The sequence below is a fragment of the Tasmannia lanceolata genome, unplaced genomic scaffold (assembly GCF_043159265.1).
Source record: "Tasmannia lanceolata isolate RefF3 unplaced genomic scaffold, GAP_Taslan_0.1 ptg000008l, whole genome shotgun sequence".
Taxonomy (NCBI): Eukaryota; Viridiplantae; Streptophyta; class Magnoliopsida; order Canellales; family Winteraceae; genus Tasmannia; species Tasmannia lanceolata.
The window spans coordinates 5,605,200-5,627,590 of record NW_027518685.1 but is presented as its reverse complement, the minus strand read 5'-3'; the positions used below and the strand labels follow the sequence as shown (position 1 = coordinate 5,627,590).

Genomic DNA, 22,391 nt, shown 5'->3' with positions numbered 1-22,391 from the left:
GCATCCCAAGAGTGCCATAGGTACCATAATAAGATTGGTATGGATAAGATAGATTATTTGGTTCACCTGAATTGGAAATCTGATCAATATTGAACATGGGCTATATAAAACTGCAGACCATTTTCAAGGAAATGAATGATGATGGAAGTCTTAGCGTGCAACTTATACATAATGATTTCTTTCAAATCAGAATTTGCATTTTAGCGAGAAAATTAAACCAAATAATATTGACATGATTCCCCATATCATCAATGAATTCAGTTGATGCACATTCGAAGATACAACCAAAGTTAAATCTCAGAAAGAAAATGAATTCGGTTGATCATATTCTTCTAGTGTACAACATAGATTGTTTTGACTCAGATTCAGAACCACATCAGTCCAGTTCCAAGGAGATTAAATGAACAAAAAGGGAAATCTATAATAACAACTCATTGAGTTTCTTAGAGCCAGATAAGTAATAATCCAGTTTTCCCATATTCCACAAACTCAACTCCCTGTTTATGATACAACACAATTCCAATCCCTTCTCTGAAGAAGTTGATCATCCGATTACCAAATTTGTAGATGACCCTGTAGGAGCCATGGACTACAGCATCCTAGGTTTAGGAGGAGACATAGAGTGAGGGGAAGAAACATATCAATGAGTTAGATCGATCAGTAAACATCTTCCTCCTCTACAAACACCCTGCAAGGAAGGGAATGCAGAAGGAATAAGACATGATTAGATAAGAATGGAAACGAAATGAAATTGATCCCTAATGTCATTACCATCACTTACCGGGATGAAAAAGAGGTTCGAGGCGTGACTTGATGATGCCTTCGTCCTCCCACTCCAACCCTTCAAACCATGCATTTACTCCATCAATCCTTTTGAGTTTAGGTGCGCTTTGGGGCCCTAATGGAAGCCTCATTAAATTGAAGCAATTAGATACCCAAATAGATTCCAAGGAAGGGAAATTGAGAGATACATGGGACCCTCCTCCTCTATTGTTGCGGTGGTAGCAGAGACTCCAAAGCTCTGGCAGCTCCCATAAAAAAATCTCATAAAGAAAATGAATTCAGTTGATCATTTTCTTCTAGTGTACAGCATTAGATTGCTTTGACTCAGATTCAGAACCACATCAGTCCCACAGCGATGAAATGAACAAAAAGTGAACTCTTCAATAACAACTCATTGAGTTTGTTAGAGCCAGATAACTAATAACCCAGTTTTCCCATATTCCACAAGCTCAACTTACTGCTTACAACACAACACAATCCCAATCCCTTCTCTTTCAGAACATGAAAAATGGTGACACTCCATTCACATGCAAGACAGAACAACAATATATTGAGGCGACTGATGTCGACACTACCATGTTTTGATAATTGCACTAACCCATCTTGACTTTTATTATTTAAACAGCTGACAAATTTTATCACAGTTCCCCAAAAGCACTGATAAGCCAATTAAAAAAGAAAAAGAAAAGCTGAGTTTGTGCAATTATTAAAACATGGGGGTGCAAAAATCAGCAGCCTATATTAAATGCCAAAAAAAAAAAAACCCATTATTTTGATGCAAATAAATATAGGAAAATATTAGAAATACAGATGTAAGAAAGCTGTGAAGAAGTTGATCATTCGATTACCGAATTTGTCGAGGCAAGAGTAGACGACCCTGGTGAAGGGGAGCACAGCATGGTAGGTTTAGAAGGAGACGAGAGTGAGGGGAAGAAGTGATGAAACATATCAATGGGTTAGATCTTCCTCGTCTACCACCGCACTGCAAGGAAGGGAATGCAAAAGGAATAACACATCAATAGATAACAATGGAAACGAAATGAAATTTATCCATAATGTCATTACCATCACTTACTGGGATGAAAAAGAGGTTGGAGGCGTGACTTGATGCCTTCGTCCTCCCACTCCAACCCTTCAAACCATGCTTCTGCTCCTTTAATCCTTTCAAGTTTAGGTGCGCTTTGGGACCCTAATGGAAGCCTCTTTAAATTGAAGCAATCATATACCTCAATAGATTCCAAGGAAGGGAAATCGAGAGATACATGGGACCCTCCTCCTCCTCCTCCTCTATTGTTGCAGAGACTCCAAAGCTTTGGCAGTTTCAATAATTTTATAGCCTTTAATAGAGGGAGCAACAGGTGCTCCTTGTTTACCACTCCCAATTCCTGCTCTTCTTTCGATGCACTTATCATCATCTCCTCATCCGAGATTATTTTCTCCATTTTTGAGCATCCAACAATATCAAGTTCCTCCAATTGTTGAAGGTTTTGTGCAAGAACAGGGGAGAAGAGACATGTCAAGCTGTCGCAGAACCAGACAGTGAGCTTCTTTAGGTTATGGAAGGTTCCAGTTGGTGGCATCACCCCCTTCCATAAACTCCTCAGTTTGGGCAGAAATTTTAATTCAATTTCTTCCAAAGTAGAGAGAGGTGGTGTAGGAATAATAGCATGGCTCTTTTCTATAATCCCCTCCTCATAGTCAAATACCTCCTCCAACTTATCCATACCCCAGATCTTCAATCGTTGCAATCTCCCTAAAGCAATTGGTGGAAAGGCGATAGGTTCCATTTCGTGGCAATTGCCCAGTTCAAGGCTCTTCAAGTTGTTGAAACCACGAACTTCATCATCAAGGACAAGGAGGTGTGTAATATTGGTGCAAACCCCCTTCAAGACAATATGTTCGCTTCTTCCCACTAACACTTTTACCCACTTACAAATAGGGTACGACATTATCTTAATATCCATATAATTCCCCAAATCACCCGCATACGCTTTATCATCCGACACGCAAATACCAAATTTCGTTAGATTCTTCCAAGGGCCAGAGAAGTCTAGAGAAATACATTTTGAGTCTGCAACATCAATGTATAGAACGGTTAGCCGAGACAAAGATGCCACCTCATCAAAGCTAGCATTACTTCCATCACCACCGCTGCTACCTCTCACCTCCCACATACTAAAGCTGTCGCTCATATATAATTCTTCTAATTTATGCAACTTTGATATCACATTGGGCGGCACCCTTTTCAGTCTACTAGTGCCTGTAAGATCCAAAAGCTTTAGATTTGCGAAATCCCCTATTTCTATTGGTAGTTCTTCGATCGCAGTATCTTGTAGCCTAAGGATTTCGAGATTCACCAATTCCTTCAGTGGAGATATGTTATTTAAATACCAACATCCATCTAAACACAAAGTCCTGAGGTTGGATGAGCATGGTAGTGAAGGCGGCAGTGATGAAATAGCAGTCCAACTAAGATCCAAAACTAAAAGTTCTGTCATTTGTTGAAAGAAATTATTTGGGATTTCTTTCAAATAGCCATTATTTTGTTGTAGTAATAAGGTTTGGAGATGTGGACATATTGGCTGTTCAGGGAGCACACGAATTGTGCTTCTCATCAGTGAAAGCCATTTGCATTGTTCCAACTTTTCTGGCCATTCTTCCAAATCTACCCCAGCTTTAACTAGAGATCCATGCTCTAATCTTGATGCGATCCATATGGCCACATCTCTAACCACATCATGCATTTTTACATGACCCTCTTTGTCACCGTTTAACAGCAAGCACGAATTCTTAAGTTTCTTAACCAAAGTTTGTGTTAGATGCCACGCATCTTTCAAGTTGCTTACATTTTCGAAAACCATCTCTCCCACCAAGTATCTCATCAAATGACGTACTTCGATGTCATAATCTTCAGGAAAGAGACAACAAAACAAGAAGCAGGATTTGGCTTCCTCACCTTCTATGTAGTTGTAGCTCAGCTCTAGACAAGAGTATAGATCTTTATACACATTATCTATGTTCTTAGGACAAGATGCTCGTAATTCTCTCCGCGCATTCTCCCAAGCATCTGAGTCCTTGCCGTTTAGTGCCCTTGCAACCGTGACAATTGCAAGAGGCAACCCCTTGCATTCTTTAGCAACATCCTTTGCCACTTCATCAGTTTCATCAACACCGGCTTTCTCTTTGAACAGATTCCATGAATCCTGTGGAGATAATTCTTTGACTTTGATAATTTTCTGGCAGTTCATCTTGGATTTGGAACATACATCTTCGTTTCGTGTTGTCATTATAATTTGGCAGCCCTCATGGTTACCTGCGGAGGGGATTCCTACCTGAGTTAAGTCCAATCTATCCCATAGATCATCCAAGATTATGAGTATCTTCTTCTCTTGCTTTAATCTATCCAACAACCGGCCGGCTCTTACTTCTACGTTCTCTTCTGTAAGTTGCATGCCTAATTTCTCAGCAAGTTCACTTTGGATCTTTTTAAAGTCTTGTTTATGGGAAACAGTCACTTTTACAACCTCATCGCACCACTTTTCTATCTTAGCTTTCTTTCCCACTTGTTCCACTAGGGTCGTCTTGCCAACGCCTCCCATCCCGTATACCCCGATGATGTTGATTCTTTCATATTTTAATGCCTTGATGACCTGCTCCATAACTGATTCTGTGGATTCAAAAGCCTCAAATTCTCCCGCCGGCAAGGATTCTATGCTTGGAGGTGGGTGAGGATTTGATACATGAGTGAAATTCCCTCTTGTTAGTACGCCATCAACATCAACCATCTTCTTCTTTGCTTCTTTACCAAGAGAATAGCGCGAGCACAAATCGGGACAACACTTGAAACATCTCTTGTTCTCCGTCACTCCATGATCCAATCTCTTCGCGACTGCTTCAATTGCATCTACTTGTTTTAGCCATCCTTGAACTTCACCAGTCATTTCTTCTCCTCTCCTACGCGCAGCATCGACTAATTGTTGCACAGCATCTCTCCTCAACCCCAAAATTTCAACTTTGTTTTTATGATTTTCAACAAGCTTTTTATAATGAACAAGGTAATCATAGCGGCTCTTAATATAAGCGAATGAAAGGTTCACAGTTTGAACGATAACACCAATAGTAGGCACAGAAGTACACATGACGAGGATTGCAAAGAGGAAAGTAATGGTGGAAGGACTAGCAATTAGAAATGTGTGTGCACCTGCTTTGTCTTGCTTCTTCTTGCAAGAGATGGCCTTTCTGAATGTAGTAATGCAATAGGATAGCGGGTGCAGAACTAAGAGAATTTTAGAAGGTTTAATTGACCTTTTGAAAGGCAATACACAGCAAAGAATAAAAAAAGAAACGAGAGAAAATGTCTCATAAGGTGTACTAGGCAATTACTATGTCTACCTTAGGTGTGTTGGACGATTTTTGTACGTTGATCTAGTGGGCCACCGTGTTAGAAGACTATCCAGGCGTATAATGTATAATGCAAAGATAGACAGCCTCTTATAAAGTTAGTTGTTGTTGGATTAAATACAAGACCTGGCAAACGGGTGGGTCGGGCCGGGTCAACCCGCGGGTGGTGCGGGTGCGGGTCACACTGGTCAGAATTTTGGTGACCCGCATTTTTGCGGGTCAGAAATTTGGTGACCCGCGCGGCCCACGGGTGGGCCGGGTCAACCCGCGGGTTAATATGATATAATATGGGATTGTAATTCTCCTGATTTGACGTGACCACATAACTCTCTATACCTGTTGTATGCTTTATGTTTTAGGTATTTTTCTCGTAATTTTATAACTTCGTAACCATTTATCCGTAATTTTTCATTTAAAACTTTATAACTCAGTTACTTTACTTTTCTTTTTTGTAATGTAATGATTAGTTATTTTTACTTTTTGCTTTTGGTAGAAACCTTCGCCCATGTGCGCATCTTTGCACAGAGTATTACCACCTATTAAAAAAAAAAACGAAATGTTATCAACACTACTGAGGGCACTCTCACTTTATTAAAAGTATGGTATGGCCCACACCATCGGATGATCCAAACCGTCCATTAGATGGGCCATAGCCAAAATAGGTTATACTCCAAAAATCATTTCCACAGGATGATTTCCCAAGTGCTGATAGCATTCTCCAATAAATTCTTAAAAATTACTCTAAAAATGCGGGTGCCCGCGGGTTGACCCGACCCGTGCGTTAAATTTGACGGGTCACTAAAAGTCAGACCTGTGCCCGCAAATTTGCGGGTGGGTCGGGTTGACCCGCGGGCACGGGTTGCTTTTGCCAGGTCTATTAAATACCATGGCATGTTTGGATTGCTGGAATCAGGCACTGAAATTGGGATCTGATTCTAATCCCACCCTATTCCAGCATTTGGTTCCAAAAAAAGAATTGGAATCAAAAGAGGTAGAATTGACAGTGATGAAGAATTAGAGGGGGGAAATGGCAGAATCTCATTCCCAGCCCAAGAGGTGGTATTCTGATTCTGTCTTGGAGAGAATGGAATTTTTATTAGAATTTCTTGAATTAAAATTTTAACTTGATTTTTTTCTCATTCCAGAGAAGTGGACAAGAGTGCCGCCCTAGATACGTGGGCTGTTTTGAATCAAGTAAGGGTGGGGCCTGGATTACGTGTTGTATGGCAGCCTCAATGTATAGAAATTTCTGCTCACTTGTTTTCCCGAGAAAGGAAAAGAAATCCAGGGAAACTGTGTAGGAAAAGGTTTCCCGCGCCTGTTCACGTGCGCAGGAAAAGGTTTCCCGAGAAATTGCTTGCCCACCTTTTTTCACTAGTTTTCCCGGGAAAGCAAATCCGACCAAAATAGTGGGATTTGGTTTCCCACACTTGTGAGAAAAGAGACATTTCCACATATTTTTGGCAATTTTCATGTCATTAATTGACATTTTCCACCTAGGCTTGTTACTTTCTCAGGAAAGCAAGTGAACACCAGAATTCTGTCTTGTCAAGGTCTTGTCAAGAAAAAAAGAGACTGTTTTCCAGGGATTTGCTTTCTCGGGAACGCAAGTGAACAGAGCCTTAGAGTACTCTCTTATTCTTCTGTCTAATGAAAGTCTCTTTTTTTTTTTCTTTCACCTAATGCTTTGCTTTAATGGTTTATTACCTAGTTTAATCAACAAACAAAAAAGAAAACTATGTTGGTATTTCGAAGAGAAATGCTTATATGTGGATTTTTTATTCTTGCATTTTTAAAGTGGATCGAATCTTTCCACAAGGCATTCTTCGGTGCGGCACCACCTAGCCTTGACAAATGGGGTATGTCTACCATGGCATTGTGGGTCCCACCTTTGATTGATCTGAACCCTCCATTGAATAAGCCTTAGCTTTGATCTCCCATTTCCTATAAACTTGGTGTTCTTCTCCATTCTCTAAATCTCTAGTAGTACTCTTCTTTTCTCTTGTTTCAGCCTTTAACTTTCTTCTTTTTGCCTTTTCCATTCAATCTCTACACAGATGAATACATACTTATAGACACAAGCCACTTCCTAAAATAGCTAACCACATTAAACACAATTGTAGTCCCATAAGTGCAAGGACTCTTCAAGAAACAACCTAGCATAAAGGACCCTAGAAAACATACTCGGACTCTTTCATTTTCAATACATAATAACTACCTTAGAACACATGTACACTGATTATCTCGATTGTCGGATTGATCCACAAGTTCCAGAGCTGATGGAACGATGTTAGGCTGTATGCCCTCTGAACATAAGCCATACCAGGTTAGGTCCCACCCAGTCCTATACCTAGGTGGCCCCCACTCGGAACCGTAACATTCCACCCCACTTCTGCATTTGCCGTCCTCAGTCGCCAATTATGTGACGCCTTTCACCCTGCCTATGATCAATTACTGTAAACAAAAAATGCAAAGACCCACCATAGCCTCCTTTAAACTCGGCTGTTCTTTGATCAAATACCGAGGCATGTTTGGATTGACGGAATCAGGTACTAAAATTGGGAACTGACTCCAATCTGTTAGATACCTAACCCACACCAAAAGTTCAAGAGCTGATGGAACGCGTTAGGTTAGGCCCTTTGAACCTGTCTCATACCAGGTTAGGTCCCACCCAATTCCATACCTAGGTGGGTCCCCACTCAAGACGGCAACATAATCCCGTCTGATTCCCACATTTGGTTCCAAAAAAAAGAATGGAATCAAAAGGGTAGAGTTGACTGGGCGGAATTAGAGGGGGAAATGGAAGAATCTGTTTCCAATCGCAAGAGGTGGTGTTGGAATAGGAATTTGAATATGATGTGATTGTGATTCTTGGGCAATCAATTGACTCTAACTCATTTGGTGAAACTATATTGGGAGGTACCACAAAAGTAAACGCTCTATACTTAATGGGCTGTTGTTGAATCAGATATCAAGGGGACCTGAATCAAACACCTTTATAATAACTCTCTTTTTTGGTAGGCTGTCACACCATTCTCTTTTTTTATTGTTCCGCCTAATGTTTCACTCCATTGGTTGATTCCCTAATTTAATTAACAATTAAAAGAGAAAACGATGTTTGTCTTCCCCTTAAATGCATAGAATCTTTCAAAGAGGAATGCTTATATGTATGTCCTCTCCTTGCATTTTTTTAAAGGAGATCAAATTGATCAAATCTTTCCAGGAGGAATTCTTCGATAGGGTGCGCTTCATCTTAACAAGTGAGGTATGTCCACTATGGCTTTCTGGGTCCCACATTTGATTGATCTTAACCACCCCCACCCCCCTGAATAGACCTTAGTTTGGATCTCACATGGCCCATAAATCATGACAATCAGGCCATCCGCATGATGAAGATAAGGAATGCCTGAAAATTAGAATAAATGATGAAGCTCAACCTCATTGTAATACAGTAGAAAAAAGCTCAACCTCATTGTATTTAAGATCTGCAACAGTAAGTAATGCGTGGGGTCCATTTTTTATCAACCAAGACTCAATTTGCCCACAACCCAAACTCATGTGAGAATCCCTAAACTGCTAGATCAAGATCTTACAGATGGGTTCCATATCTACTGTTGCAGATAAAAGTAGAAAAAAGTGAAGGAAAAAAAGACATTATTTTTAAAATGAATCAATCCCTTTTACGGTTTAGGAGTGCAATTCGGGTTAGGTTGAGTCGAGCTGAGGTAATGCTACATTGGGCTAGGTGAGGGTTGACCTCAATCCTAACCCAACCCAACTAGGGGTGTAACTCGAACTGGGTTGGGTCAGGTTGAGGTCAACCCTAGCCCAACCCTATGTAGTGCATTGCCCCAACTGTAACCCAACCAAGCTTGGGCCTCAAATTGTGGAAGGGCAGCCCTAACCAAGCACACCTCAATAAAATCACAATAAAATTAGGACGGTTGGGTTCGGGTCGGATTTCCCAAGGCCTCATTCCTCACTCGACATGAAATTAAATCGGGTTGGCTTTTTGCAACCCTTACTGAACCCACCCCGAGAACATGCGAACTCAACACGAGCTGGAATTGGTTGAGCCTCGCTCAATTTTCACGCCCACTATAGGTGAAGCTAGATACAAATGATTGGACTGAATAGATTAATACTTGCATTTACATTTCAGAGATCGACCAGCAAGGCAGATAGTCTTGATTAACAAAAAGGGGCCTATATTGCACCCAGCCTTTAGCACACATTTAGAGAACACCAGTCGTTTGTATGGCAGGACTTGTGACCATACCTGATTACATGTAGTCGTGAGTTCCTGGTGTACATTGTCAATTTTCGTTGAGCTCTGACATAAAATGGCATAAAACAAATGCTTAATGCCTATTTTTCACTTTAAAATGGACATAAAATTTGTAACAGAGCCTAAAGGAAAATGTAGACTGGCTAAACAAACTTTCTGATAATTTTACAGGAATGTAGTGCAAGGTCTGCAGATGCACCTCAAGCATGCAGAGATGTCTATATTGAGTGACCTCAACCCAAAATGCAGTAGTTAGGGAGAATTTGATCCTCTGTTTGGCCTGAACTGCAGGAAGCAATCCCAAAAAATTTATTAGGAACATGGCTTTAGATCTGTATCAACTGTTGAGCCCAGCCATTGAATGTGGAGTTCATGGTAAATAAGCTAAATGGGTGGAGAGAGAATGGTTTCCAAGGATAGAGGGGAATGTACTCAGTTCCTGTTAACTCGAATTTCATATGCTTCATTTTTTTTTAAAACTGTAGTGGGTTAGATTAAAAGATATACAACTGGCCTCACAATGCCTTACAATTGACTGCCTCACATTGCATTAAACAAGATGTACACAAACTGACCTAACAGTTTAACAACCTGGAATGGTATGGACAGAATATCAAACAGCTTCAGCAATTCTTCAACCTGTCGTACTTTGGAAGTAGAGAGAGAGGGGGCACCTTTTGGTCATGTGTGGGTACGTATACAGGGGCGATGGCACATGAAAGGGAAGGGGGATAATTGCCACCCTTAATTTTTGGGTTAAAAAAATGAGGAAGTCTAGCCTTTCGGGACTCTATTGGCCAATAGGGAAGGGGGAAAATATGGAGCTATTCGGGACTCTATTGGCCATAATGTGCCTTGCTGGCTTTCCCTTCTAAAACTACAATTAATACATCGGCAAAAAAAATCGCCCATCTCCTCTTGAATCTAAAACTGATAGGCTGGCATTGATTTTGAAATAAATCATTCTCTTAAATACCATCAATAGAATCCTAAATAGTCGGCATTTTCCTCACAATCCAAACCGTTGATTTGTTGCGCCCTTGCCCATAAAATCATCTCCATTGGATGATCCTAACTCTTCAATCTATAGATATTTCTACATGGAATTTATCTACATATTAGAGGGTTAGGATCATCCTATGGAGATGATTTTTTCACCTGTGATTCCTAAATCAAAGTGTACTAATAGGACACACGCAGAATCTAATATTTGCACTGCATTTAATTGAAAGGTCTCAGATCCCTTGAGAGACATCTTTCAGAGAGGAGATTATATGATGGCCGGTCATGTATAAGGGTGCAGCCCAAGCCCACACCAATTGGGTGATCCAAACCGTTCATTTGTTGGGCCCTAATGTATATAAGATGTGCCCCAAAATATCTTCTCCATTGGATGATCCTAACCCTCCAATTTATGAAGGTTTAAAATTGGCGGTACAATATAGAAACCTGCACATAACAGAGGGTAAGGGTTCGGATGAACAGTATGGAGAAATTTTTTTTGGGATACACCCTATCTACATCTACGTAAGACCCAAAAATTAATGGTTTGGATCAGTCAAACGATGCGGGGCGGCCACCATATATAATCTCATTAGAGAGAGGGGTTTTTTTGTTGACTCAAATAAACCCCAAGAAGTTGACACGTGATAACATAGAAGTCTCAAGTAACTATATTTACTCCGTCAATGCCTGTCAAGAATAACGCTATAACGAGAAAGGCGCATTAAAGAATGAAGCAAGGCCGACTATTTTGACCGATTTTTTTGCTGATGTATAAATCGTAGTTAGAGAAGGCCAAACCAGCAAAGCGTATTACGGCCAATAGAATCCCGATTACAAAATAAGTTTAAAATTTTAATTTTACCATTTTTATATCCCTTCCTTATAAAAAAATATCTTCTTCTCTTCCCGGGCGAGGGTTTTTCCCTTCATTCTAAAAAATTATGCCCCCCTTTTAGGGATATAAAAGGATATAACAATGAACATTTGGGGGTTTTTTTTTGAAACTATAACAGTGCTTTCATTTGTTTGGAGAAAAAAAATTACTATAATTTTTGCCCCCCTTGTGCAAAATTTCTGGCATTGCCCCTGTACGGATACATGGTATTGTATTATGGCAATTCCATCCCTTACTAGCCCCGAATTTGACAGAAAGGAAGCTCGACATTGTCACCTTGGTTGCACCATTCTGGCAGGCTGGTCGGTTATCCTCGAATAACTTGAGCATATAAGCATCTTTTATCTGCATTTTTTTTAATAAATTAGGCGAATGGACAATGAACAGTGCAAATTAGGGGTCACGCAAATGACCCAAAGAATCTATTGTTCTATAATAGACATGACCATCAGGACAGCTGAATTCTCGGTTTCTAGGAAGAATCAGGACAGCTGAATTTTCCAGTATATTTTTTTCAGCGACTCTTTCCATTCTAAAATATGGAAAATAAAGCACAATTGTTGAACAAAATCACCAGCAAGACGTCAAAAATATCTGATCCACTTGAGCCCGTATTGTTTTTGGATTTTGAGAACCAATTGCGACTCCAAAACTGATTATTGGACTAAATTTACATTTAATTTTGACTCCAACCATCAGTTTTCAACTCACAATCGGTTCTTAAAATCCAAAGTAAACAGGGCCATGACTGACATAGCTACTCAGGTAAAAAGAACCCTGTATAAACATTAATACCAACCCAAAATTTTAAGCTTCAAAACTATAAAAATTCTTAAAAATTTCGGGTTGAACTCGGGCCGGTTTGCCCAAGCCCTCAACCCAAACTCAGTCCGAGTTGAGAATACCCAAACCCAAACCCGACTTGAACACAACCCAACCCGAGCTTTTCCCAGGATGAACCCGCTGGGTTCGGGTTGAGGCCGAGTTGCACCCCAACCAGTAAGACCTCAAAAATATCTCACACTCGGGCCCTGTTTGTTTTGGATTTTGAGAACCAATTGAGTCCGAAACTGATTATTGAACCAAATTTATGTTTAATTTTGAGTGCAATCATCAATTTTAGACTCACAATCGGTTCTAAAAATCCAAGGCAAACAGAGTATAAACTTCGCTACTTCCTGTAAAAAGAAACTTGTATAAAAGATTACTCATACTAGAAAAGACCAGGGAGTTAAATTTTGGTTTTTGCTTGGATGGAGCTGGCAATAGGATAAAAAACCCTACACGCTTATACATTTCAAGAACAAAGGCGATGCAAGAAGTTATACAAAGCCAATCATCCTGATCAGGGATTGCCAGCAATCTATCGAAAGATAAACCACGACTTTTAGTTTCAACTAGAATATCAGGTAGATCAAGGCCCTGCAGAAAACACAAAAATCTATGATGTCAATGTTTTTGATGAAATTTAATATTTCTAGAATCGAAAGAAACATAATTCGCTATAACTGATCATGACTAAACTGTGATTACTGTGAGTCCTTTGTGGGAATAGATTTTATTCATGCCAATAAGGATTTACGTATACAGGGACAACATCCAAAACACATGCTTAGATACTGATATTACTGAAAAGCATAACTAACTGATGGTATGGGAAACTAATGGGCACACGCCCTTGGTTTGAAAGCTGCTTATGTTATTACACTATTTTCTGATTAACTGTTCATGTCTTTCTTGGAAAGGCAGTGATATATCTACCCCCTATGTGTCTCTCTCTCTCCTCTGGGTTAGAAAGAGAAAGAGGAGAGAGATAGACACATAGGGGGTCAATTTAAGATATATGGGGGTCGATTTATTACTCCCCTTTTGGAATTGTAACAGCCTTAACAGCTAATTGGAAAAGTAAAAAATAAAGAGAGGTTGCCATTATTGAAGGAAGTGCATAAATCATTTCCCTAAAAGGAGACTGAATTGATTTGTTCCTTTTTAAAGAAACAATTGTAATTCAGTGAGGTAGTTGATTGTCCTATTAAGTTTAAACGTGTATCTTTCCAGTCTAAACTGTTTACAGAAGTCTCCATTTCCTTAATAGTGAAATGCCTACTACAGTTTTGGAACTCATTAACCGTATCATTTCTAAGACTATTAAAAGTTTATAACTATGTTGCAAATAATCATATTTTAACCTAAAAACCATTTGCATATAAATAAGATCATACGCAGACAATTTTGAGGTATCCAATGAGACCACTGATTTGCATATCCATTTATATTTATGAATGATGAAGATGAACTTAAGAAGAATAAGAGGAGGCTCCTCAGCAAACAAATGGGAATGACCCAGACTCCCAATGAATAATAAGCAAATTAATAACCACTGAAAATTAAAGGACATAACTTTCTATGGTTATTATGACATACTATAACAGAGGAATGCACGGTACAAAATGACTTGTCTATTTAGAGGTTTATACAACCGTTAATCCCAACATTCTTCTAACTGATATGATTGTTACACAAGCCACTAACTTTTATCTCATCAGTGTTACTAGTTGAATATCATGCATATGCCATTCATTAATTAAAATAGGTGGATGTGTTGTCATCAATATATAATTACCTTCCATAAGAGATGTTTAATGGTAGTTAATCTTTGTACCAGACAGTCTTGATAAAACTATCGGTAAGAATTTGACGTCTTTGTGGGACATCTTGTCCCCATGGATGTAATCTTTTTTCATTAATAAATGTCATCTCTTAAAAAAAAATTTGATTAACTGAATGTCTTTCAAAAACAAGAATTATAAATCTAGCAATGAAAGTTTGATGAACTGAATGTCTTTCAAAAAAAAAAATTCAATGAACTGAATGTGAAATAAATGGTCAAGATCTAATACCTGAGTTCCAAGTCGCTTGTTCGGGGCTTCATTCCACATGTTCGCAGGATATATTAGCTGGATGTGCTTTCACATGGTCATAACAGAAGCAACTTGCAACCGTGAAAATTGCTAGAGGCAACCCTCGCATTCTTTAGAACTTCCCTTGCCAAATTCTACAAGCAAGGAGAGTCAATATCACCTGCTTTCTCTTTGATGAACAAATTCCATGAATGTTGTTCCAATAAGATTTTCTGGCAATTCATCACGTTACATACATCTAACATCCGTGCTGTACTTTTAATGTGGCAGCCCCTTTCGACTACCTCCGTAGGGGATTCGAAGTTGAGTTAAGTCCAATCTGTCCCAGAGATTGTCCAAGATATTCTCTTGCTTTAATATCTCCAACAGCCCTCCTTGCCCTTAGTTCTACACTATTTTCTGTAAATTCCAATACATAATTTCTCAGCAAGTTCACTATAGATCTTTTTCAAATCCTAATTCAGGGAAATAGTCACCTTTACCGCCTCATCACACAGCTTTTTACCCTTGCTAGTGGAAAAACTGGGAAAGCAAGCTAAGGGTGAAAAGGTGTGTGATGAGGTTGTATAGGTGACTTTCTCATAACCAAGATTTAAAAAAGATTCAAGATGAACTTGCTGAGAAATTAGGAAACGAATTTAAAGAAAATAGTGTAAGTGTTGGTAGGCTATTGGAGAGATTAAAGCAACAGAAGAAGATAATCATAATCTTGGACGATCTCCGCGATAGATTAGACTTAATTCACGTTGGAATCCCCAGCTGATGTAGCCGAAAGGGCTACCAAACTATAATAACTACACAAAGATTAAATGTATGTCACATGATAAATAGCTACAAAATATTCGAGGTCCAAATTTTATCAAAACAAGATTCATAGAATCGGTTAAACGAGAAAGCAAGTGATATTGACTCTACTGGCTAGAATGCAAGGGTTTGCCTCTAGCAATCATCCCAGTAGCAACAGTATTAAAACACAAAGGCTACATCAGTTCCGGGCCCCGCTAATGCACTGCGAGAATTAAAGAGGTCTTTTCATAGAAACATAGAGGGTGTGGTTAAAGAGGTCTACTCTCATCTTGAGCTCAGTTACAACTACACAGAAAGAAAGGACGCAATGCTGATTGTTTTGTTGTGTCTTTCCTGAAGATCATAACATTGAAGTGGGTGTATTGATGAGATACATGATGGAGAAGGTTTTCAAGAATATCAATGATTTCGAGGAAGTATGGAATAGAATACATACCCTAGTTGAAAAACTTAAGGACGTGTGCTTCTTGTTGGACGATGACAAAGAAGGTTGTGCAAAGATGATGATGTTAAAGTTGTGGCCATATTAATCGCATCAAGAAAAGATGCATGGGTTACAGTTAAAGTTGGAATGGAATTGACAGAGTGGCCAGAGAATTTGGATGAATATGAGGCTTCCACTTATGGGAGCTTCAATTACCTAAGCTGCCGAATTGCACACATCTCTTAACCTTATTACTACAAGGAAATAACGTTACTACAAGGAAATAATGGTTTGGGAGAAATCCAAAATAATTTCAAAGAAGAATTGAAAGCCCGTGTTGTATTAATGTTATACGAAGATTTCATCATTGCTCCCATCACTATCATAATTAACAAACCTCAAGACACTACGCTTAGATAAATGCTGGTGTTAGATGATATATTCCTATTTGGAGGGTTGAAGAAACTTGAAATACTTAGCCTAGGAGAAGCTATGATCAAACAATTGCCAATAGAAATAAGGTACTTGTCCAATCTGAAGGTTTTGGACTTGATGGGGAGTGATGCTCTTACAATGGTAACACCGAATGTCATATCAAGTTTTGTAAAAATTAGAAGAATTGTACATGGGAAATAGCTTCAATGACTGAGAGGTAAGAGGCAGTCGCGGAGATTGAAGTAAAGCGCTTTGATAAGGTGGCAACTTTGCCTTGCTCACAGTTCTATGCGTCCGAGTTAAAGACGTGAATTGTTCATCTCTAGAAGTCCCTGGCCCTTGGGAGAAACGAAAGAAATTTTGCATTCGAGTGTGGGTGGGTGCGTGGGTGTGGGGGGTGGGGGGGTCAGATACTCAGGTAGTGACTACAAGAAATGTACATAACATCATACCCTATATCTAAGCAGGTTAAGTTATTGGAAAGAAGTGAGGAAATTGACTTGAAGAGGGTTTACCCAAGTGTCTTCAATACTGTATACCTCCTAGATGATAGAGGTTGTGGTATCAACAGCTTGAAGCGCTTCAATATCTATGATTGTGACAAAATGGAACAATTCATCAATATAGTGCAATAATCTCATTGGGTTACACCAGATGCATTTGGGAGATTGCAACAATTGGACCTCATTGGCATGGAGAACTCAACTCAACTAAGACTTTGTCCAAAACTAGTTGGGGGTCAGGCGGTCAGCTAATGAATACTTCAGAAAATTTTCATGAAGACGGTGAAATAATCTACCCGGCTCAATTTGACTAATCTAAGCCTAACACTAGCTGGGTTCGTCTCCGTGGATCATTTTCTTCAATTCTCTCATATCCAAGGTCATGTTCTCTATTATGTTCCTAGCCATGAAGTCTTTCCTCATTGTTTCTACCCAAGTTGTTTTCGGTCTGCCCCTACCTCTTTTTACATTGGCATGGAGAAATTAGAGAAAATCTGTCATGGTTCGTTTCCTATTAGATTATTTGGGAACCTGATAGACTTGAACATTTACCGTGATACAAAATTAAAAAATATCCTTGCATATGATCCTTCAAGAATTGCAAAGCTAGGAGAAACTCAAATTAGGTGAATGTGAAGAGTTAGAGGAGGTATTTCACTACGAAAAGGGGATCACAGAAGAGGGTTATGCTATTCCTACATCGCCTCTCTCTACGTTGAAAAGAATGGAATCATGATGTATGACAAGCTGTCGTGTATGAAAGGAGGTCATGCCTCCAATTGGAACCTTCCACAACCTAAAGAAGTTGTTTGATGCAATGCAAGAGCTTGAGATGTCTATTCTCCCCTGTTCCTTCAACAATTGGAGATACTTTTTATTTGTCATTGCTCAAAATTGGAAGGAGATGACATTGGCGAATAGGCAAGACAAAATTTCTCCTCATTGCCACCTCCTTTAACCTTCCAAAATCTACGAACAATAAACATTGAAATCTGCCCTACGTTGAAGGATCTCTTCCCGTGGAACATAGCATGAGACCTCCACCAGTTGGAACATCTCATTATAGCCGAGTGTGAAGAAATGGAGGAGATAATCAGTGTAGAGGAAGAGGTGCAGGAATTGGGAGTGGTGGATAAGGAGCCCTCTCCCTCGATTATAGACTATCATTTAAGTAAACTCCCAAAGCTTAAGTGTCTTCTGCTGACGCAATAGAGGAGGGTCCCAAGTATTTCTCAATTTCCCTTCGTTTCAATCTATTATTGTGTCTGACTGCCAAAATTTAAAGATTTGGGACCTTGTTTTTGTTCACACACCTTCCAGGACAACTGAAACTCATGCATTTCTCATTGTTCTCCAACAGAGGTTTCCTCCACAAGATTGCAACATCTCAGATTTATCACCCACTATGCCCACTCTTACCAGATATCATCTAATTTTACATGTTGCTAAAGTTATAAGTTGAGACCTTGCTTTTGATGACACCCCCCTTCTTCCAGGATTAAGTGAAACTCATGCATTTTTCATCGATCTACAACCAAGGATTCCTCTACAAGATTGCAACATCTCATATTTATCACTTACTATAATATGAACTTGGAAAAAAAAGGGACTGACAGACATATAACAAGATAGAAGATTAAGAAAGGCCTTAATCAATCTAACCCGCCCAAGAAGAGAAGAACTGCCTTAATCAATCTAACCCACCCAAGAAGAGAAGAAGCAGCCTCCCAAGCTGTGATATTATAGTATTATACTGTAACTACTTCAAAGGGCAAACAAAATCTTAACCAACATTGCCGAATCCAGATCAGATGTCTTTGGGTAGCCCCATTTACTGCTATGATTATTGGCTCTTTCTAATATACTCTAATCTGGTACTAACCATGGAGGATTTATTTTCCTTTATGGTTTTAAAAAACCAAGCATGTTAGCATAGCCTCTTATGGAGATTGATCAAATGATATTTCTGAAGTGATATTTTTCTACTGAACTGCTAGATAAGATCCTAAACATGCCATAAAAATCTGTGATTCTATGTTTTATATATAAAATAAAGTATCATAACAACGACAATCAAAACAAATAAACACACAATCAGATTGAGAAAAGCTCACAAACTATGATTGTGGTTTCACCTAGGGCATCCAACAGGAATCTTCTAAACTGGACAAGGAAATCTTCAATAGAAATTTCTAAGAGGGTAAACTACAGGATAAACTAAGGAATCTCTACGGGTGATTTTGGATTGTAGGAATCAAGAATCGGAATAAGCAGCCCATTCTTATCCGATTCCGATTCAGCCTGTAAACGAAATGTCATTTCTTATTGATAAGAAGGTTCTTTTGGAAACCTTGAGAAAACAATCAAAGATGAAGAAGGGAACATGAACCTGAAAAGGGAAAACAAAATCTCGAGCTAATCCTGCAACCATGAAAGCAAATCCCTTGGATCAGAAACCTCAGGGAAGAAAACTTACTCTGGAACATGTACTTCCTCAGATCTAGGGTTTTGTTATCACCAAAGGAGAAAGCTTCTGAAGCTTGTAAGAGAAGAGGGAGAAAGCTTTTGCAAAGGGAAGATGAGAGTGAGAGGGGTCAGATCTAGGGTTTTGTTTAAATTTCTGCTAAGACAAGTAAGAGGGTCAGATCTAGGGATTTGTTTAAATTTCTGCTAAGACAAGTAAGACGGTCAGATATAGGGTTTTGATAAAATTTCTACTAAGACAAGACAGAGAAAGCTACGAGGAAGAGAGGAGAGGGAGAGGGACAAATCTAGGGTTTCATAGAGAGAGTGGAAAAAATGAAGCTTTTATAGAGATGGCACGGGAACCGATTGGCTTGTAGCTAACCACGTTCATCCTCCCGCGTTCACGTGTTCACCATTGACCGGTACACACCAATCAAGTTGCAAGTATCACGTGCATCCTTCCGTGTTCACGTGATCCGGTTGATCCGCCAACACACCAATCAATGGCGAGTAGTCAGTTATCACGTGATGGCCATGCCCTGCAAAAAGAAACCTCATCTTCTTTCTATCTGTTTTTTATGTTGGCACTCCTAAGAATCTCCTAACTCCTAGGTGTTGATACTTGATAGAAGTTGGAAGGGGTGCAACTTGGGTGGGGCTCAACCCGAACCTTCAACCCGATTTTGGCTTTGGTTGGGTTGGCATTTCTAGGGTTGGGCTGGGTTAGGGTTAGGAAAAGCCAACCCGAATTAATTTAGGTTGGGTTAGGGTTGAGGCCTTGTCGGGTTGAGCCCTAAAAAGAAACCCGGATGCGTGGCTTCTTTCCATCTTGTTTTTTATATTGGCACTCCTCAAAATCTCTTTTTAAAAAAGTTAAAAACTAGGGGTGCAACTTGGGTTGGGTTCAATCCGTCTGGTTTGGCTTGGGTTGGGTTCGCATTTCATTGGGTTGGGTTGGGCTGGGTTGGTCCCAACCCCAACCCGATTTAATGTCGGGATCGATTAGGGTTGAAGCCTTGGCAAACCGAACCCAATCTCTATCCTCTAATTTTATCATATTTTATTTGAATTATATATATTTTTTCTTGTATTGTTCTGTTTGGTCCTGAGTAAACTCAAACCCAACCCGACCCAATTTTCAGGTTAGATGGATTGGGTTAGGGTTGACCATCCTCAGCCCAAGGCTCTGGTTGGGTCAGGTTATGTTAGAGGGAATGCTATCTTGGGATGAGCTAGGGTTGGCCTAACCAATCCAACCCGGCATGAGTTGCACACCTAATATGCATAGCTCATCGGGCTCAAGTTGGAGGGGAAAGAGTGAGATGTCACGATTGAGGGAAATTTTAATGTTTCACGTGTTTTAGAGTGAGAAATGTCTTGATCATTTGTATTTGTAAGGAGAAGTCTAAGATCTCGCCTCAAAAGTACGTCGATTAGGCGAACTCACGACTGATGAATAGGGTTGCAACTATCGACCCGACCCGAAAAATAACTTGGGTCAGGTATAGAAATCATGGGCCTTGGTTTGGGTCAGGTTTTAGGTTGAAAAAATTGACCCAATCTTGATTAGGGTTGGGTTTAAAGAAAAAAAAAAAACTTAAAATCCAAGACCCAACCCGAATCTCTTGAATAACATGGCAGATTTCTTTTCCAATATATTGATATCATTGAGGTGATCATATCTGTGATGTGAAAAATTAGTGTCCTTAAATTTATACACTCAGTGACACAAATTTAGAGATTCCTAGGGTGAAGATTTTTTTGCTTTCTACAATCTTTGAAATTAGTCAAAATCCTGCGCTAAAAAATAAAAAACCGACTAGACCCAACCCTATCTCGGGTAAGGTCGGGTTAATGAATCTTGGGTTTTCCCGTAATACATTAGACCTGACCCGACCCAACCCAAGATAATTTCTTGAGTAGGGTAGGGTAGGGTAGTGAAAAACTCGGCCCACGTGACCCTAATTGCAACCCTAAATGGAACCCAACAAATAGCCTATTCACCCGTTAATAACAACTTCCCAGTGTCAGTGTGGTATGGAGGGATTTGTTCGGTTCCACTCTTGGTTAGGCAGCCGATCTCCGTAACAGCACTCTTTTCAAATTATCACGAGTCACCCTTTACTAAAACTGTCCTCTTCTGTGACTATACCATAAAAATGTGAAAAAAAAAACGAAAAAAGAAAAGAACAAACACGCAAAGGCTTTTTTGGCACCACCAACTAGGGCTGCAACTCGAGCCGGGTTTTACCCGACCCGCATCGACCCGACCCGAAAATAGCCTGGGTCGGGTTCAGGTTTCATGGGTTTCGGGTCGAGCCGGGTTCAGCATTCAAAAGCCCGCATGAATCTCGGGTCGAGCCGGGTTTGAAGGGGCCCGACCCGACCCGACCTGACCCGAGTTACATAAGTTATAGTATGTACATTTTTTTCTATTGTTAGTTAAAAGTTAAATGGATAATTACATTTACACCCCCTCTAGTTTCTGACACATCCACTTCCACCCCTATGGTTTAAAACGTGACAAATACACGCTTGTAGTTTCAATTTGTTTAAGGTAGGCCCCCTCAGCTGAAGGTTCGTCCATAGATTGAAGGGTTAGGATGATCCGATGGAGCTGATTTTTTGGGCACACCCTATCTATGTCAGGACCCATCAAATGAACGCTTTGGATCATCCAAACAATGTGAGCCCACATTATTTGGATGATTTTTTGGTAGTGTTTGGATTCGGGTAGGGGCCCACATTATTTGGATGATCCAAAGCGTTCATTTGATGGGTCTTGTCATAGATATGGTGTGCCCAAAAAATCAGCTCCATCGGATCATCCTAACCCTTCAATCTATGGACGAACCTTCAGCTGAGGGGGCAAACCTTAAACAAATTGAAACTACAGGGGTGTATTTATCACGTTTTAAACTATAGGGGTGTAAGTGGATGTGTCAGAAACTAGAGGGGGTGTAAATGTAATTATCCCAAAGTTAAAAGTGCAAAACCCACGCACCCACGGTATGTGAGTGTAATTTCTGCTTCTATGAGTTGAGTTGATTCAAGTGTTTGATTCAGCATTGTTTGATTGTAATTACAACATTGTTTGATTACAGCATTGTTTGATTCAAGTGTGATGTGAGTGTAATTACATCATTGTTTGATTCAAGTGTGATGTGAGTGTAATTACATCATTGTTTGATTCAAGTGTAATGTGAGTGGAATTGCTACTTCTATGAGTTGAGTTGCCTTGCCAAACAAGAATTTTCCTTAAAAATTTGCGTCAACGTGAAAAAACCCGACCCGACCCGAGATTTATCATGGGTAGGGCCGGGTTTGGGAATCGTGGGTTTTCCAGAAAAAAACCCGACCCGACCCGACCCGACCCGAGATATTTCTCAGGTAGGGTTGGGTTCTCCAAAACCCGACCCGCCCGACCCGAGTTGCAGCCCTACCACCAACCATTAGAGAAAAG

The 22,391-nt window shown here is 39.8% G+C and overlaps 1 protein-coding gene and 1 long non-coding RNA gene across 5 annotated transcripts; both read right to left on the bottom strand.

Annotated features, from left to right (window-relative positions):
* Positions 1–290: 290 nt before the first annotated feature.
* Positions 291–5,045, bottom strand: LOC143884086 (putative disease resistance protein At4g27220). Of its 3 annotated transcripts, none has more exons than XR_013252729.1 (4): positions 1,859–5,045; positions 1,632–1,765; positions 782–1,240; positions 291–688 (listed from the first exon to the last, which is right to left on the bottom strand). XR_013252729.1 is itself a non-coding variant. In XM_077387474.1 (2 exons), the coding sequence occupies exons 1-2, from the start codon at positions 4,920–4,922 to the stop codon at positions 1,755–1,757; spliced, it is 3,075 nt and encodes a 1,024-aa protein (XP_077243589.1). In that variant the 5' UTR covers positions 4,923–5,044; the 3' UTR covers positions 1,286–1,754. The 3 variants fall into 3 exon arrangements, 1 of the variants encoding a protein (XP_077243589.1); XR_013252730.1 differs by having other exon boundaries at positions 782–1,021; XM_077387474.1 differs by lacking the exons at positions 291–688; positions 782–1,240 and having other exon boundaries at positions 1,286–1,765; positions 1,859–5,044.
* A 4,263-nt stretch (positions 5,046–9,308) lies between these two features.
* LOC143884083 (uncharacterized) lies at positions 9,309–19,268 on the bottom strand. Of its 2 annotated transcripts, XR_013252728.1 has the most exons (3): positions 14,273–19,258; positions 12,657–12,794; positions 9,309–11,717 (listed from the first exon to the last, which is right to left on the bottom strand). It is a non-coding gene; the product is annotated as an uncharacterized LOC143884083 (long non-coding RNA). The 2 variants fall into 2 exon arrangements; XR_013252727.1 differs by lacking the exon at positions 9,309–11,717 and having other exon boundaries at positions 12,601–12,794; positions 14,273–19,268.
* Positions 19,269–22,391: the final 3,123 nt, after the last annotated feature.

Coding starts and splice junctions, on each gene's coding strand:
- LOC143884086 (XM_077387474.1), bottom strand. CDS start 4,922: ATGTGTACTTCTGTGCCTACTATTGGTGTTATCGTTCAAACTGTGAAC.